Raw genomic sequence first — 16,776 nt, forward strand, 5'->3', positions numbered from 1 at the left:
TAATGAGGCCTATTCTTATGTTTATCCAGGCCTGGGTTATACAAACTATTAAAGCCATCAAAATACTATTATGAAAAGCCTGGAGGAACAGATTTTCTTACATTAGCCATTGTAAAACTTTCAGCTCCCAGACTTAAGTAATTACATCCATTAAACCAATATTGCTCAAAGCCAACAGCTCATTAGCAGGTTTACAGCATGTCGTAAATATTTTATCAAGCAGTGGATTGAAGATTCAACATTTCATATATATAATTCATAACCTTTGATGTGATTAAATTAGGTTAATAACAATTGTTCCATACATATCATTCACTATCGTTTCAAGACTAAACACCCCAATTTTATGAAGTGCAGCACATTTAGAAAACTGTATCTGAGGGAATCGCAGCTGCACAATCATACATTTTTGGACATCCCCTCAACCATTCCTCAGGCGTCTTGACTGGTCATTGCTATCAACACCTTTCTATGGGACCAGAAAAAAGGCGCTGTATCAGAAGAGTCCAGAGACCCCCCTTTTTTTAGAAAAATTAAAAATGGCACACTAAACGCGTTTCGCAAACGTTTGCAGTCACCAAACCGATCATAGTACTTTGAAGTTTGGCACGTTGTGATCTGAAAAAGTAGTGCTTGCACAACTTCTTCCCTGTTTCGGGTACATTTTGGCACACAAAAACCAGAACATGAAGGACTGCACGAGAACATGTGCGTTTGAACACATGTGTTCCAGTGTTATTTTCAGTAACTGGGGAATTGTTTATTTTCATTTCAAAGCTGCTTTGGAGAAACAAAAAGACAAGAATCTGATTGGCTGGTAGGAGGAACACTATCCTTTGCAAAACATTACAAACCAATCAATTATCATCAATTTACCTATGATTCAAATTCATCTCTCGCCTCGACTACTGCAACTCCCTCCTCATTGGATTTCCTCTACATAGGCTATCCCACCTTCAGTCCATTATGAATTCTGCTGCCAGACTCATCCACCCTACCAACCGTTCAGTATCTGCTACTCCTCTCTGCCAATCCCTCTATTGGCTGCCACTCACCCAATAAATCACATTTAAAATACTGACAATAAATTACAAAGCCATCCACAACTTGGCCCCTAACTACATCACTAATCCTTTCTCAAAATACCAACCAAATCATTCTTTTCATTCCTCCCAAGACCTCCCTGTCTCTAGCTCCCTTGTTGCCTCCTGCCATGCAAGCCTGCAGGACTTTTCTCATGCCTCTCCCATCCTATTGAACTCCCTACCCCAATCTGTCTGGCTATCTCTTCTGTCCACTTTTAGGCGAACCCTGAAAACCCTTCTTTTCAGAGAACCCTATGCCACCTCCACCTAACAACAACATTTCCACTTTCTCCATCAGCTCATCCCCCACAGTTATTACTTTTGTATCCCTCCCTTTGTATCCCTCCCTTTTAGATTGTTATCTTTAATGAGCAGGGCCCTCTAATTCCTCTGTACTGAATTGTATTGTAACTGTACTTTCTGCCCTAATGTTGTAAAGTGCAGCACAAACTGCTGGTGCTATATAAATCCTGTATAACAATGATAATTGTAAAAGAAGTAAGTTGGGGACTGTTTATCCTTACCTAGAGGTGATGTCCTTCCTGTATTCTGCATACTGCTTTGCTCATTCCCATCTCGGATACCATGTAATGTGACTGTGTAGAGAGTGTCAGGTTGTAGACCAGACAGAAGAAGGTTCCTATCTATGCCATCAGCTGTCACAGTGTTCAGTGGCCCATCCTGACCTTGGACTTTGTATCGAATAATGAAGGACTGGAAAGAGCTCTCTAGAGCCTCCCAGGAGAGATGGATGGCATGTGGACCATGAGGAGAGATATAGAGATCAGTGACAACAGGAGGACCAACAGTTTCAGGATAACCTAAAAGAAATAAAGTAGAAGATTTAAAACTCATATAAAAAAGAAATAGTGGCTTCTTATAAACACAACATGTTATATCTTGGCTGTACCTTATCTGAAATAATTGAAAGCTAACCTTTTGGGAAGAGAAACTTTCATTCAAATATATTCCTCAGTAATCACAATGGATATACTGTAACTCCACTTTGTGTGTACCAACTTCCTTGGAATACCCGGATATTACATTGTACGAGTAGCAGTGATATCATCACTATATCAATGGGGAGAGGAAACCTCTACAAATAGGTTATTTCCACTCTTAGGCAGTTGTCATCTGATCAAGTGTCCCCATTGTAAGGTTGTCCCTCACCTGCTGTTACCTTGACAGTTATAACATTTTGGATTTTTCATAATTTTCTGTTTTGGTGACAGTGGTAAGCAGGACAAATAAAAAGGGTGAATCTCATTAGCGGAGACCCAGATAGCTATAAAAACTTCACTGGGGTTCTAAACTTTTCCTACTTCTTTCAGAACTTAAAACCATTGACTGGGCATACACTTTACCTGAACTGAATGTATTTGTACCTGAAAAGAGACAATTAATGGGAAGTATAAACAGTAATCACTGGCCATATAGAAAATGTGGTGAAAAAGTTGTGTGCTTTAAGGGCACCACAAAGGACTGAAGGACACACTTTTGAAATGGAGGAAAAGAGGCTGTTCTTTTTCCAAATGAAGGTTAAAACGTTAAAAACCTGTCTGGCTGCTATGGACCCCAACTTGATATTTTCCTTTGCATTAGTCGTAATAAATTAATTTGGTGGTCTCCTATTTGAAGTACCTGTCTGGACCTCAGTGGACAGTGACTCGCTCCTCTTGTTTCCCTTTAGTCCGTACACAGTGAATTCATACTTCTGAGATGGTAGCAGTCCCTGAACGACGATGAAGGTGTCTTGTCCTTGAATTAGAAGCTCCCGAATACCTCCCTCGGGCTCTCTATACTGCAGTACAATCCATTCGAAGGGCACATTTCCTTCCACCAGCCAAGTCAATGTTACAGAGTCCTTTGTCACTTCTGAGGGCTTAAAATTCACCAGACGAGTGACAAGAGTACTAGCTGCAGTTGGGACAACTTTTCTTGGGACTGCAATAAGGTAGAACATATGAATTACGTCAATCTTAATTTTTATACTTGGAATGTAAATTATATCTCTGGTGTCACATACATCATATGAAATATAACAACTTCTGCATCACATAACATGTTAGAAAAGGCCAACATGCAATATATATTTCTAATGGGCCATACCTCTGAAAAGTTAAGTCAACTATGTGCACTTTATAAGGCTAAAAATATTTTCAAAATTACCGTAACTGTAAACTCAACCTTAGGAGAGATACTTGCAGAGTGAGAATAAAGTGCAAGGAGATCTTGAAGATTAGGCATGCACTTCATGAAAATGATAAACCTATTCTTTGCCAATCCCTTTGAAAAAAAGACAAATGCAAGCATGTAAGGAAACCACTCCCCCTAGTATCTTTAAAAATAATTTCCTAAGAAAAAACATAGTACACTTTTGAAAAATTCAAAAGACTATTATCTTCAGAATGGATTGAGCATGTCTTTATATTAAAATCGGTACCTCCTACTTGGCCTTCATTTTGAAAAAGGTCAACAGTAGCAAGGGAATTCAGACATATCAGATATTTTCAACAAAACTAGGCAAGAAACTGTAAGAAAGTTAAATGTTTGCAATAAAGTTGATTTAGGTTTTGCTTCTATGTGTTTCTTTTTTTAACAAAGATAGAGTTTCATTTATAATTATCTCTATTGTCAAGTGTTTTCCTGGGGAAATGGTAGTCCTCTTTTGGAACCTGTAAGCGAAGTCAAGATTGCCAAAGATGTCTTGGAGGTAGAATTATAAATATAGTCACCCTAAATTAAAAAAATAAAATAAAGATACACTGTTGCCAGACCATTCATTTAAAAACAAATTTCAATGATTTCCCTTGTCAAGTTTTTTCTGTTCTAATTGTAGCCCTCTTTTGGGACCTATATGAGAAGCCAAATATGTCTTGGAAGGAAAATTACAAATATTATAATTTTTGATGAGGGATATAAAGACCCTGTCACCAGACCATTAATTTCAAAAGCAATCCTCCCATAAGGATATACTGTATATGCACATTGTATGCATGTTATTTACATGGAAAAAAAACTCTCTTATGTAGACATCCAAGAGCCCTGAGACTGCTGATGGGTTTCATCTCATCATCTTTGATGCAATGTCAGCAGTCCCAGTAGGCTTAGAGCTGTCAGTCAAGTGACACCATATAACAGGGGTTCTTAACCTGGACCCCTAATATGGGTTTCAGTGGGTCTGTGAATGTCAGATAAATAATAACATTTACATTCATTGAAATAAAGGATAGATAGATAGATAGATAGATAGATAGATAGATAGATAGATAGATAGATAGATAGATAGATAGATAGATAGATAGATAAATTGTAGTAGTAATGGTAGTAGTAGTAGTAGTAGGGGATTTGAGCAGAATTAAAATTGTTTTGTTTAATTTGCACAAGAGGATTGCATATCATTTTTGTAATGAGTGACCATTACCTTTTGCATGAAAAGGAGTTTTGTTAAGTTTGTTTACTTTATTCAAGCTTTGTGTAGATCATATTTTTATGAGAAAATCAAATTTCAGTAAAAAAAAATACATATATATTTATTGCATGCAAAGTTGTGTTTATGTGAATATTTCTGTTAAGGGGGCCCATAGCTTTCATCAGATTGTTAAAGGGGTACATGTCTCCATGTAAGGAGGTGAGGGGAGGAGGAGTTGAGCCAGCACAATTGGAGACTCCTAGAAGTGGAGAGGGCTATGGCATGCAAGTAGGGAGTGGGCTCTTCTAGGGAGTCAACTCTTCTTGGGTGGCCAATTTCTCTAGCAATGGCACGTTGTAAGTAAAAAATAAATTATGGAAAGGAAAAACACTGGATGTAAACACTTAAAGTATTACATTTTGCTGTGCTTTTACCTGATAGATTTTACCTTTATTTTAAAATTGGTGACGGGGTCTATTTAAATTAACTGATATACGTAGAAGGCAAAAAGAATAGGGAAAAACTTAGAGGGTATATCTCAAAATGAACAACTTATTGGGGGATAGCAGTTGTTGGTTGTTCCATCACCTGTGGTGGTCTCCAATGTAACAGCTTTGCTTCTCTTCGCTCCTGTAATACCATACAGAATGAATTTATACTTCTTCCCCGGTTTCAGATCTTCAATGGTGATTTTACGCTGCTCCCCATCCAATGTGTCTTCCTTGGGTTTGCCCTCAGCATCGCGGTACAGAAGGAGAAATGAGTCGAATTCCCCTCCACTTACTTCCCAGGAGAGACGGAGGGAGTCACTGAGGATGTCAGACACAGAAAGTGACTCCAGACGTGGAGGAATTGATTTCTCTGTAGAAGAGAAAGCGTAATATTACCAGTAGAATACAAATTCCATAATTTACTAGATGATTACTGATTACAAGATGTACTAAAGTTATTAAAGCTAGCACATTATGTGAAACTTACCTTAGAATGAAGCTCTTCAGAGCTATCAGAGTCACTGCTGAAGGCACTACCATCTTAAGAGCCGTTTACGGCACAGGATTCTGAAGAAACAGCCATTCCTTCAGAATGCATGTGCCGGTGATGTCACTGGCTGCATCAAAAGTATATATCTTCGAAACAGTGCACATTTAGTAGATATTTACGGTACCTATAGGTAAGCCTTATGCTAGTCTTACCTACTGTGTATGTAAAAGTCATGCATGGGAGTTTACTCTAACTTTAAGAAAAAGATGCTCAAAAATGTCTGCTTTTTTTTTTCAAACAACATTTTCCAGAAAGGAGAAAAAGGAATCATAAATTCATAAAAATGTCTTCAAGTACCTTTATGTAATAAAAAATGTGGTTTCCTTTGATACTATGGGACTAAATTAACAAGTAATTGTAGGAATGGTGGCAGTGTATCACAGGTTGGTTATGTACTCAACTATCTGTAAACTACACCTTCTAGAAGTTGCTAACAAGACATCATGCAATGAGCAGGGTTCAGGCATTCTTTTGGGTGGTGTCCAATGATAAAGATTATGTCTCTGTAAATATCCACTGCTTTCATGATCTGAAAATGAGTGAGTTTACACAGATGATGTACACCACTGTTAGAATTTCCCCAGAGCCAGAATGTAGGGTCTTCCTGCTCCAACATACCAGGAGGCTGGTCAGGGACCGGTCAGCCAATGCATAGGAGGCCTCTATGGTAGACTGGTTATTGGGTTCAGAGAACTATGGGAAGCAGATGATTCCTGTTACCCATTTCAGATATGTGTAAAGTTCCTTAATTAATCCATGGGGTTATCAAGAGCTGGAGTTCAGCTTTAAAACCAAAAAATCTCAAATTGTTTACCATTGAGATCAATGGGACAATCATTGGTCCCTCTGCTCATGCCAGGGTGCTGGGTGTAATCCTAGACTCTGACCTCTCCTTTAGCCCCTATATCCAATCACTGACAAAATCATGCCACCTTAAGCTCCGCTACATATACAGAATTAGCCCCTTGTTGACTAACAACACCACAAAATAGCATATTCATTAATTTTTTATTTCCCGCCTTGACTACTGCAACGGCCCTCCACACTGGCCTACCTTTACACAGGATATACACCCTTCAGCCTATTATGAATGCTGCTGCTAGAATAATACACCTTTCTAACTGATCTGGGACTGCTGCTACTCTCTGCCAATCCCTTCACTGGCTTCCACTACTCCACCGTATAAAATTAAAAAAACTAACCACAACGTACAAGGCTGTCCACAACATTGCCACCAGCTACATCACCAACCTCATCTGCAGATATTGTCCAAATCGTTCTCTCCGCTCCTTCCAAGAGAAGGTACTGGGGGTCATTCGGGTCTAGGGGAAGGTTTCACAAACCTAGGAATATTTCTGTCTGTTTTTAATTTCTGTCTGTGACCCCTCTGGGACATTTCCCATTTACTTCATGTCCTTGTGACACCCTACATGAAACTGAGGCGTGGTTGATGTGGAAAGCACAGACAGCAATATTAACACCATCAGATGTTCTAATCCTTCATTGCGCAACTAAGAATGTTTTTGGTTTTGTCATTGGAAAAGTTTTCATCACTTATTGTACTGACAATAAGTGAGGGGTAATATCTTTAAGATGGGGACAAACAGAAAAAAAAAAAAGGAAGAGACTCTAACTTTCTCTACTCTTTTCAAAAACTAAATAAAAACCTTTAGGTGGAGCTGGGTTTTTATTTTAGCAGCAATGTTCTTGTAAGTATGAAGGAGAAGAGATATGACCCCTCATTCAGACGCACCCAGTCTTCAACCGCAGCCCAGCCTTTGATCACAAAGAACACATTAAACTTTTACATTTAAATGGGTTTCAAGGTAGACAGTCTTATTAGAGGACCAAATAAGATACAATCTACTTTTCAGGAACGATTCCCGAGATGACAATAAACTCCAGATTAGAAACATGTTTTGGGATGAAATTTGGCTCTAAGTTTAGGAATAAAAAAAAGCAGAGTTTTACTGCCTGTCCCATGAAGGATGGCAGAGCCAAAACTCTCATCGGAGGAATCTGTTTCCTATAATAACAAGATCTTCAAATTCATTCAGACACAGAGGGGAGGAGACTGACACTGAATCAGTCATACTGAGTTCTATACAAGTCTTCCAGGGTCAATAACTTTAAAGTGTAAATTTCACTTTATATCATAAGGAGGACAAGGTCAGCTGGTAATGGCAGTGCTAAGCCATGTACAAGACAGGGACACCCAGCAACAGCACACCCAGGTTTGTCTGGGACTTATATTCAGCATATGCCCCGTACACACGATCAGTTTTCCCGTTTGAAAAAGTCAGATGAGAGCTTCTGGGCGGGAATCCCAACCGTGTGTAGGCTCCATCAGACTTTTTCCAATGGAAAAACTGCTGGAAAAAGATAGAGAGCAGGTTCTCTTTTTTCCCTTCAGAAAAAAAGCAAGTCCATAACATAACATCTGCTTGTTAGAGCAACTAATGATGGCCTTACACTTCTAGAATTTTGTTTGGACAAGAAAGTTAAAAAAATCACTCATCTGACTATTTAATGGTGCCTCAACTAATTGTACCGTGACAATGTTTCCATTTTCATAGAAAAAAAATTCTACTTGGAGGGTGGGCTAAGCCCAGGTGACAGTTGTGGAAGTGAATGCAGATACCTGTTAGAAAAAGATACCTGCTCCCAGAAAAAATAAAAACCCACCAATATTGTTACAGTAGGGGAGAGGAGGAGGATGAGCAGAGCTTTATCTTTTAAGTGACGTTCTGCTTTAACTAAACTCAAGTCAGTTCCTGACTTACAGGATGCCCCACCTATTGGGTTCCCCAAAACAAACAGGCAACACAGTTACCTTTTTAGTATTCTATTAGCAGTGAGCCTTTTCACCCAGCAGCAGAGAGAACACTGAACATCACTCAGCTCACAGATATAAGGGTCTATGCACAGCTAAGAGTAATAATGAGGTCCGGTTAAGAGGTAAGATGTGGACCTAGGAGTGGAAGCTTATTCCCACCTGAAGTTCTACAAAGTCTTTGGGCTCCAGGACCCAGAACAATGAGGTCTGGCTACCAAGTAGGATATAGACCTAGTGGTTAAGACTTATTCCCCCCAAAGTTTTATAAAGCCTCCAGGATTCACACAAAATTTTTGTTTTCTGTAGCAGTCATACTCCCTGGAGCCCTTTATCGTGTTTGGCGAAAAACGTAGGTGACACCATCCACAATCCTGCTCACAATATACAGATATATGTGGCTTTTGTGTCAAAGTGTCTTGCGGGCTAAAGAGATTAGAACAGCTGCTTTTTGTGTTACAACTGAAAGACTGATCAGGTAATGACAATAAAGAAGACCCTCTCCCATTTAGTAGTTAGTTTAAAGGGGTTGTAAAGGTTCTTTTTTTTTGTTTAAATAACAAACATATGATAGTTACCTCCACTGCGCAGCTCGTTTTGCACAGAGTGGCCCCGATCCTCGTCTTCTGGGGTCCCTCGGCGGCTGTCTTGGCTCCTCCCCGCAAGAGCTAACCCCTTTCTGGGAAGCTCTCTCCCAAGGGAGTTAGCTTGCAGGCGCACATCCCCGTGATACAGTCAGCGGCCATAACTGTATCACTCGGCCCCGCCCCTGTCGCGTTGCATCATTGATTTGATTGACAGCAGCGGGAGCCAATGACTGCGCCGCTCTCAATCATCCAATGAAGAGCCGAGAACAGCCGAGAAGACCGTGCCGAGAAGCCAGCGCATTCACGGTGCGGGACTTTCGAGGGCTCAGGTAAGTAAATGAGGGGGCGGGGGGGGTGCTAATCGTCGGATGTTTTTTCACTTCAATGCATAGAATGCATTAAGGTGAAAAAACATGTACCTTTACAACCCCTTTAAGAAGTATCTCCAGAAAATAAGAAGACCAGAGTCTTAAAAAAAAAAACGTTTCTAAAATTCCTTCACTGTATACAGTCCAACTAGAGATTTACGTCAGATGTTTCTAGGAAAGCACAGGCACAATTCTTGTGAACACTATGAACTTATTTTGCTAAAGACAACAGCCCAGTGAAACATTTTTCACGCAGAATCGCTTCTTAATGTTTGCAAAATTCACAATGCCTTCTGGAAAATGTATAGTCTGCATCCTCTTCAAAAATATCCAACCCAACAGAACAGTGACAGGTACTCTTTAGTATTTCAGATTTTTTTCTCTTGCTCAGGCCTCACCCTCCACTCACCTGTGCTGATTTCAGCAGTCACCGGTTTAGTTCTCTTTCCTTCTGTTAGGCCATATAGGATAAATTTATATTTCTTCCCGGCCTTTAATTCTTTCACATCATAAGACCTCACATCTCCTTCCAGAGGAATTTCTTGTGGTTGTCCATCTCCATCCCGATAAGAAAGAATAAATGAATCAAAGTTGCCACCTTTGACCTCCCAGGTGAGATGGACGGAATCGCTGCGGATGTCTGATGGGGAAATCGACTCCAGTCGCGGAGGTTGAGGCTTTTCTAGAAGGCAAGAACAGGATATAACACAAGTGGCTGTACAAGTATAGGGCTCTATCTACAAGAAAGGCATAGTGGAGCTAAGATAGGTTCAGATCTGATCAATATTATTATTTAAATTAAACCAAGAAATTATTTTGGACCAAAGAAGCAAACTTTTGTATTTCGTCATGGTGCCTGGGGGAGGGGGGCAGGGTTGGTAGGCATAAAAAAATCTGTACACACGATCCGTATATCCGATGAAAACGCTCTGATGGACCGTTTTCATCGGTTAACCGATGAAGCTGACAGTCAATCGTACCTACACACCATCGGTTAAAAAAAACGATCGTTTCAGAACGCGGTGACGTAAAACACAATGACGTGCTGAAAAAAACGAAGTTCAATGCTTCCAAGCATGTGTCGACTTGATTCTGAGCATGCGTGGATTTTTAACCGATGGTCGTGCCTACTAACAATGATTTTTTTCCTATCGGTTAGGAATCCATCGGTTCAATTTAAAACAAGTTGGCTTTTTTTTAACCGATGGATAAATAACCGATGGCGCCCACACACGATCGGTTTGGACCGATGAAAATGGTCCATCAGACCGTTCTCATCGGTTTAACCGATCGTGTGTACGCGGCCTAAGTTTTAGGGAAGATTGTTGGTAGTTTTTGTGAACTGATGGGACTGAGCACTGATGCTTCAGTTGCCTGGTAAGATTAGTGATGCCCTGTGAAGTTGAATTCAGTATTGGGGATTAGGGTCCCTACTGTTATGCCACGTACACACAACCGTTATTCATGTCATGCAAAAAAACGAAGTTTTTCTCAATGTGATTTGTCGAGATTCCTCTCAAGCCTGCCTTGCATACACACGTTCGTGAAAAAAAATGCTTGAGCAAAGTGCGGTGACGTACAACACGTACAACGGCACTATAAAGTGGAAGTTCCATTCGAATGGCGCCACCCTTTGGGTGGCTTATGCTAATATCTCATAACTTCCTTCTGCGCATGCACATTTTTCCCCCTCGTTAAAGCCTACACAGGACCATTTTTCACGACGTGAAAAACTACGAGAAAAAATAGAGCAGGTTCTAAAAAAAAATCGCCCATTTTTCTCGTCGAGAAAAATGCTCTGGAGCCTACACACGACCGTTTTTCACGACCAATTTTTAAAATGGCATTTTTCTCGTCATGAAAAATGGTCGTGTGTATGCGGCATTAGGGTCAGTATTAGCAGTAAGGGAGAGGTTCCCAACGAGGAGGGAAAGTGTAGGGTCGCATCTTCTTGAACACCATCCTGCTTGGCCAAAAGACACTAGACCTCTGTGCGAAACGCGTCAGTTTTATTTATATCCCACTGCTTGCTGTGCTGTGTTTTGTAGTGCTTTTATCCTTTTGCACCAATAAAGGCTACCTTCCAAGGTTGATTTTGGTGTGCAGCTGTCCTCACATTTCTTCCATTGATTTCTGGAAACCATGAGTGTACCCAGTGGAGAAGCCTTCCCACAGGGTTTGTTGTGAATTGTTGAAGTGCTCTTTCAATACAAGTTTTCCATTGCACCTGATACCGCGTACACACGATCGGATTTTCAGTCGGAAAAACCTTGGATGTTTTTTCCGACGGAATTCTGTTTAAGCTTGGCTTGCATACACACGGTCTCACAAAAGATCTCTGAACTTTCGTCCGTCAAAAACGCGGTGACGTACAACATTACGACAAGCCAAGAAAATTAAGTTCAATGCTTCCGAGCATGTGTCGAATTGTTTCCGAGCATGCATCAGAATTTTTTCCGTCGGAATTGCTATAGACGATCAGATTCCGACAGCAAAAGTCAGATGGAGCATACAATCGGTCGGAATTTCCGTTCAAAAGCTCACATCGGACTTTTTCTGTCGGAATTTCCGATCGTGTGTACAGAGCATAACTGTGTGAATTACTACCGCTACACCACGCTGCACCACATCTACAAGTGGTAGGTTTAACATCAGGGTAGGTTGTACTTTAACCACTTGCCGACCAGCCGATGTCGTTATATGGCGGAAGGTCGGCTCTTTTGCGCAAACCGCCGTAGCTGGTCGACAGCGGGCGGCGTGCGCTTGCGCCTGCTGCGGGAGCATGTCCGCCACCCGCGATCGCTTGGTACAGAGGCAGAATGGGAATCACTATTTTAACACTTTAAGGACTGGAGCATCGTGTCTATTCTGGAAAGAGTCCAACCACAATCTTTCAAATATGCAGAATGGGGATCTGTCTTTGTAAACAAGGCGGATCCCCATTCTGACAGATGACACAACAGAGATCTACTGTTCCCAGTCATCAGGAACAGTGATCTCTGTCATGTCCCTGCCAGTCCACCCCCCCCTACAGTTAGAACACATCCAGTGAACACGGATAACACTTGATTGCCCCCTACAGTTAACCCCTTCCTTTCCAGTGTAATTATTACATTGATCACTGCATTTTTATAGCACTGATCAATGTAATAATATCACTGGTCAGATTTGTCCGTCACAATGTCGCAGTCCCGCTAAAAATCGTAGATCGCCGCCATTACTAGTAAAAACTATTTAAAAAAAGTCGCTAATTCTATCCCATAGTTTGTAGATGTGATACGTTTTACGCAATTCAATCAATATATGCCTATTGTAATTTTTTTTACCAAAAATATGTAGAAGAATATATATCGGCCTAAATTGATGAATAAATGTTTTTTTTTATATATTGTTTTGGATATATATTATAGCAAAAAGTTAAAAAAAAAATTATTTTTTTCAAAATTGTCGCTCATTGTTTGTTTATAGGGCAAAAAAAAAAACAACACGCAGAGGTGATCAAATACCACCAAAAGAAATCTATATTTGTGGGAAAAAAAGGTTGTCGATGTTGTTTGGGTACAATGTCGCACGACCGCGCAATTGTCAGTTAAATCGACACTGTGCTGTATTGCAAAAAATGGCTTAGCGGAAGTTCACCCGCACATGACACTTTTTCCCCATAGCTGGATGCTCGTTTTGTCTAGGGGAATCGGCTAGTTGTTTTAAAATATGAGCCGTACTTACCTTTTACGAGATGCATCTTCTCCGCCACTTCCGGGTATGGGCTGCGGGACTGGGCGTTCCTATGTTGATTGACAGTCTTCCGAGAGGCTTCCGACGGTCGCATCCATAGCGTCACGATTTTTCTAAAGAAGCCGAACGTCGGTGCGCAGGCGCAGTATAGAGCTGCACCGACGTTCGGCTTCTTTCGGCTACTAGTGACGCGATGGATGCGACCGTCAGAAGCCTCTCGAAAGACTGTCAATCAAGAAGGAACGCCCGCTCCTGAAGACCCATACCCGGAAGCGACGGAGAAGATGCATCTCGAAAACAGTAAGTACGGCTCATATTTTAAAACAACTAGCCGATTCCCCTAGACAAAACGAGCATCAATCTAAGGGGAAAAGAGAAAAAAATAAATAAATGGGTGAACTCCCGCTTTAAGGGGGCAAATCCTTCTGGGCCTGAAGTGGTTATGGATATTTTGGGTCAGTGTGTTACCAGTTTTTGGCACCAAATGCCCCAAGTTAAATGCCCCTGCATCAATCTCTAAAACACCAAATCCTATTGCTGCCTTTGACAATGGATTAGCACATGAAAAAGTGGCCTATCAAGCGTTAGCTCAAAAAGAAATACAATAGCTGAAATCTGATTTGTCTAAAGACTTCTGCCCTCTATACATATTTTATATATGAGTCCAATTCACCACAACCCTCCGTGCCTCACCTGTAAATACATGGGCAGTTTCCGGATTGCTGTAACTATCCCCCCAGACACCTTGGATCTGTACGGTGTAATTGACTCTGGGCAGCAGCCCTGTGACCAGGAAAGATGTCTGGTCTCCTCGCAGCGTCTCCTCCTGGGTGGGACCACCAGAAGGGCCATACTGAATGACAAAGGCATCAAAATCACCATCCAAAGGCACCCAGGTGAGAAGGAAGGAATCTGTCTGCACATCTGATACGGATATTGGAGAAAGACGAGGAGGCGTAGGAGATTCACCATCTGGGGCAGCATCTGTATAACAATTTAAAGAAGAAATTGCATAAGCATTCAAATGAAATACAGTCCCAAACAGTCATGTCTTATACCTGTATTGGCTTATTTTGACACCAAGACAAGGATTGAGGGCTATACAGCCCTTGCCAAAAGTTTTAAGAATGACACAAATCTCTGCAATTCTACCCGGCATGCTGTTAATCAACTTCTGGGCCACATCCTGTGACCTATGGCGGCCCATTCTTGCATAATCAATGCTTGGAGTTTGTCATAATGTGTGGGGTTTTTTGTTCACCGCCTCTTGAGTACTGACCACAAGTTCTCATTTGGATTAAAGTGGAGGTTCACCCGTTTTGGTCACTTTGGCTGGAATAATAGTCCCCCCGATGTACATAATGAGTTTGCAGTTAAAAAAAATTCACAAAAATTCCATACCTTATTTCTGCCTCCTCCACCAGGCACTTCCTGGTTCTAGCGTTGCGGGACTGGGCGTGTCGCTTTAGCCGTAATGGATTATGGGATTGTTGACGTGTGTCTCTTCACGATGACGAGACAACATTGCCTTCAATAGCCAGAGAAGAAATCTCGAGAGATTTGAATCGTCACATGACTCTGCACCCGGTCATGTGACGGTCATGTGACCGGGGGCGGATACAATTCGCCCATTTTGCTGGGACAGCATTCACCGCATCCCGGAAGACTACACAGGAGGGCTTCAGAGTGCCCGCAGTTAAGATGGCAATGTCCATCATGAAATTTTATAAAATATACTTTTGGGGGAAATCGTCCTGCTAGCGGCTGCAATTATGAGACTGGTGAGTACTCTTTTCTTTGTACCATCAGCGTTTCAAAAATGTATTTAAAAAAAAAAAGTTTTCCTGCGGAACTCCCGCTTTAAGGTCTGGAGAGTTTCCTGGCCAGGAACTCAAATTGTTCACCTTTTGTTCCCCAAGCCACTTACTGTAGTTATGACGTTTGCCTTTTGGCAAGGTGCTCCATCATGGTGGAAAACTCATTGTATATCGCCAAACTGTTCTTGGATGGTTGGGAGAAGTTGCTCTCGGAGGATGTTTTTGTACCATTCTTTATTCATGGTTGTGTTCTTAGGCAAAATTGTGAGTGAGCCCAGTTCCTTGGCTGAGAAGCAACCCCACACATGGTTGGTCTCAGGATGCTTTACTGTTGGCATGACACAGGATTGATGGTGGCTTTCACCTTTTCTTCTCCGGACAAGGTTTTTTCCGGATGCCCCAAACAATGGAAAAGGGGATTCATCAGAGAAAATTACTTTACCCCAGTGCTCAGCAGTCCACTCCCTCTATCTTTTGCAGAATATTAGTCTGTCCCTGATGTTTTTCCTGGAGAAAAGTGGCTTCTTTGCTGCCCTTCTTGACACCAGGCCATCCTCATCCTCTCCTCACTGTGTGTGCCGATGTACTCACACCTGACTGCTGCCATTCCTGAGCAAGCTCTGCACTGGGGGTGCCCCAATGTCACAGCTGAATCAATTCCTGATGCTTACTGGACTTTCTTGGGCACCCTGAAGCAACAATTGAACCTCTCTCCTTGAAGTTCTTGATAATCTAATTAATGGTTGATTTAGGTGAAATATTAGTAGCAGCAATATCCTTGCTTATAAATCCCTTTCTATGCAAAGCAATGATCACTGCACGTGTTTCCTTGCAGGTAACCATGTTTAACAGAGAACTAACAATGATTTCAAGCACCACCCTCCTTTTAAAGCTTCCAGTCTGCTATTCTAATGCAATCAGCATTACAGAGTGATTTCCAGCCTTGTCCTCCTCAACGCTGACACCTGAGTTAATGAGAGAATCACTGACATGATGTCAGCTGGTCCTTTTTTGGTAAGGCTAAAATGCAGTGGAAATGTTTTTTTTTGAGGGATTTAGATGGTAATTTTCAATATTTTAAATCTTCATATTTTGATCAAATAATGTGATCCTGCCCTGAAGGTCTTTGTTTAGGCACAACCTGTTATGCCTCGTACACACCACCGGATTTTCAGAGAAAAAAAGTCTGAAGGCTTTTTTTCTAGGAAAGTCCGGCTGTGTGTAGCCTCCATCTGACTTTTTTCCGGAAGTCCGACAGGCCTTAGATAGTGAACCTGTTATCTTTCTTTCCATCAGACTTCCGACGGACTCACGGCGGACTCTTGCACGGGCAAGAGTCCAACCATGTGTACAAGGCATTATAGGTTGACAGCATTCTCTCCCTCTCTCCCTGACTATTGATTGTTCTCTTTTGTTTGTCACCCTGTCACATGGATTTCAGTGGGAGGCTTCAAGTGGCCATTTTAACACACATTACACGGGCATGGTCCGTTGTTGTCACCATCGGGAAACCTACCCTGAGGCCCCTTACACATGGTCGGTTTGGTCCGATGAGAATGAACCGAATTTCATTTTCATCGGACCAAACCGACCGTGTGTATAGGCCATCGGTCTGTTTTCCTTCGGTCCAAAATGTTAAAACATGCTTCAAAACCGAACCGATGGACCGCTGCCTCATCGGACCAAACCGATGGTTAGTACAGAAAAGCATCGGTTCAAAACCCGCGCATGCTCAGAATCAAGTCGACGCATGCTTGGAAGCATTGAACTTCATTTTATTCAGCACGTCGTGTGTTTGACGTCACCGCGTTCTGACCCAATCGGATTTTGGACTGACGGTGTGTACGCATATCAGGCCGTACGGCCACTTCAGAGGAGAACCGATGAAAACAGTCCGT

At 41.6% G+C, this 16,776-nt stretch overlaps 1 protein-coding gene across 3 annotated transcripts in view; it reads right to left on the reverse strand.

Moving 5' to 3' along the window:
* Positions 1 to 16,776, reverse strand: part of TNXB (tenascin XB) — a 179,682-nt gene that overhangs the window by 47,828 nt on the left and 115,078 nt on the right. For all 3 annotated transcript variants that reach the window (XM_040323053.1, XM_040323052.1, XM_040323054.1), the window contains 5 exons: positions 13,755 to 14,045; positions 9,736 to 10,008; positions 5,086 to 5,358; positions 2,727 to 3,029; positions 1,610 to 1,906 (listed from right to left, as the gene is read on the reverse strand). In XM_040323053.1, the coding sequence (XP_040178987.1) occupies positions 1,610 to 1,906; positions 2,727 to 3,029; positions 5,086 to 5,358; positions 9,736 to 10,008; positions 13,755 to 14,045 (1,437 nt within the window). The remainder of the gene's footprint in view (positions 1 to 1,609; positions 1,907 to 2,726; positions 3,030 to 5,085; positions 5,359 to 9,735; positions 10,009 to 13,754; positions 14,046 to 16,776) is intronic.

This window comes from Rana temporaria, chromosome 9 (genome assembly GCF_905171775.1).
Source record: "Rana temporaria chromosome 9, aRanTem1.1, whole genome shotgun sequence".
NCBI lineage: Eukaryota > Metazoa > Chordata > Amphibia > Anura > Ranidae > Rana > Rana temporaria.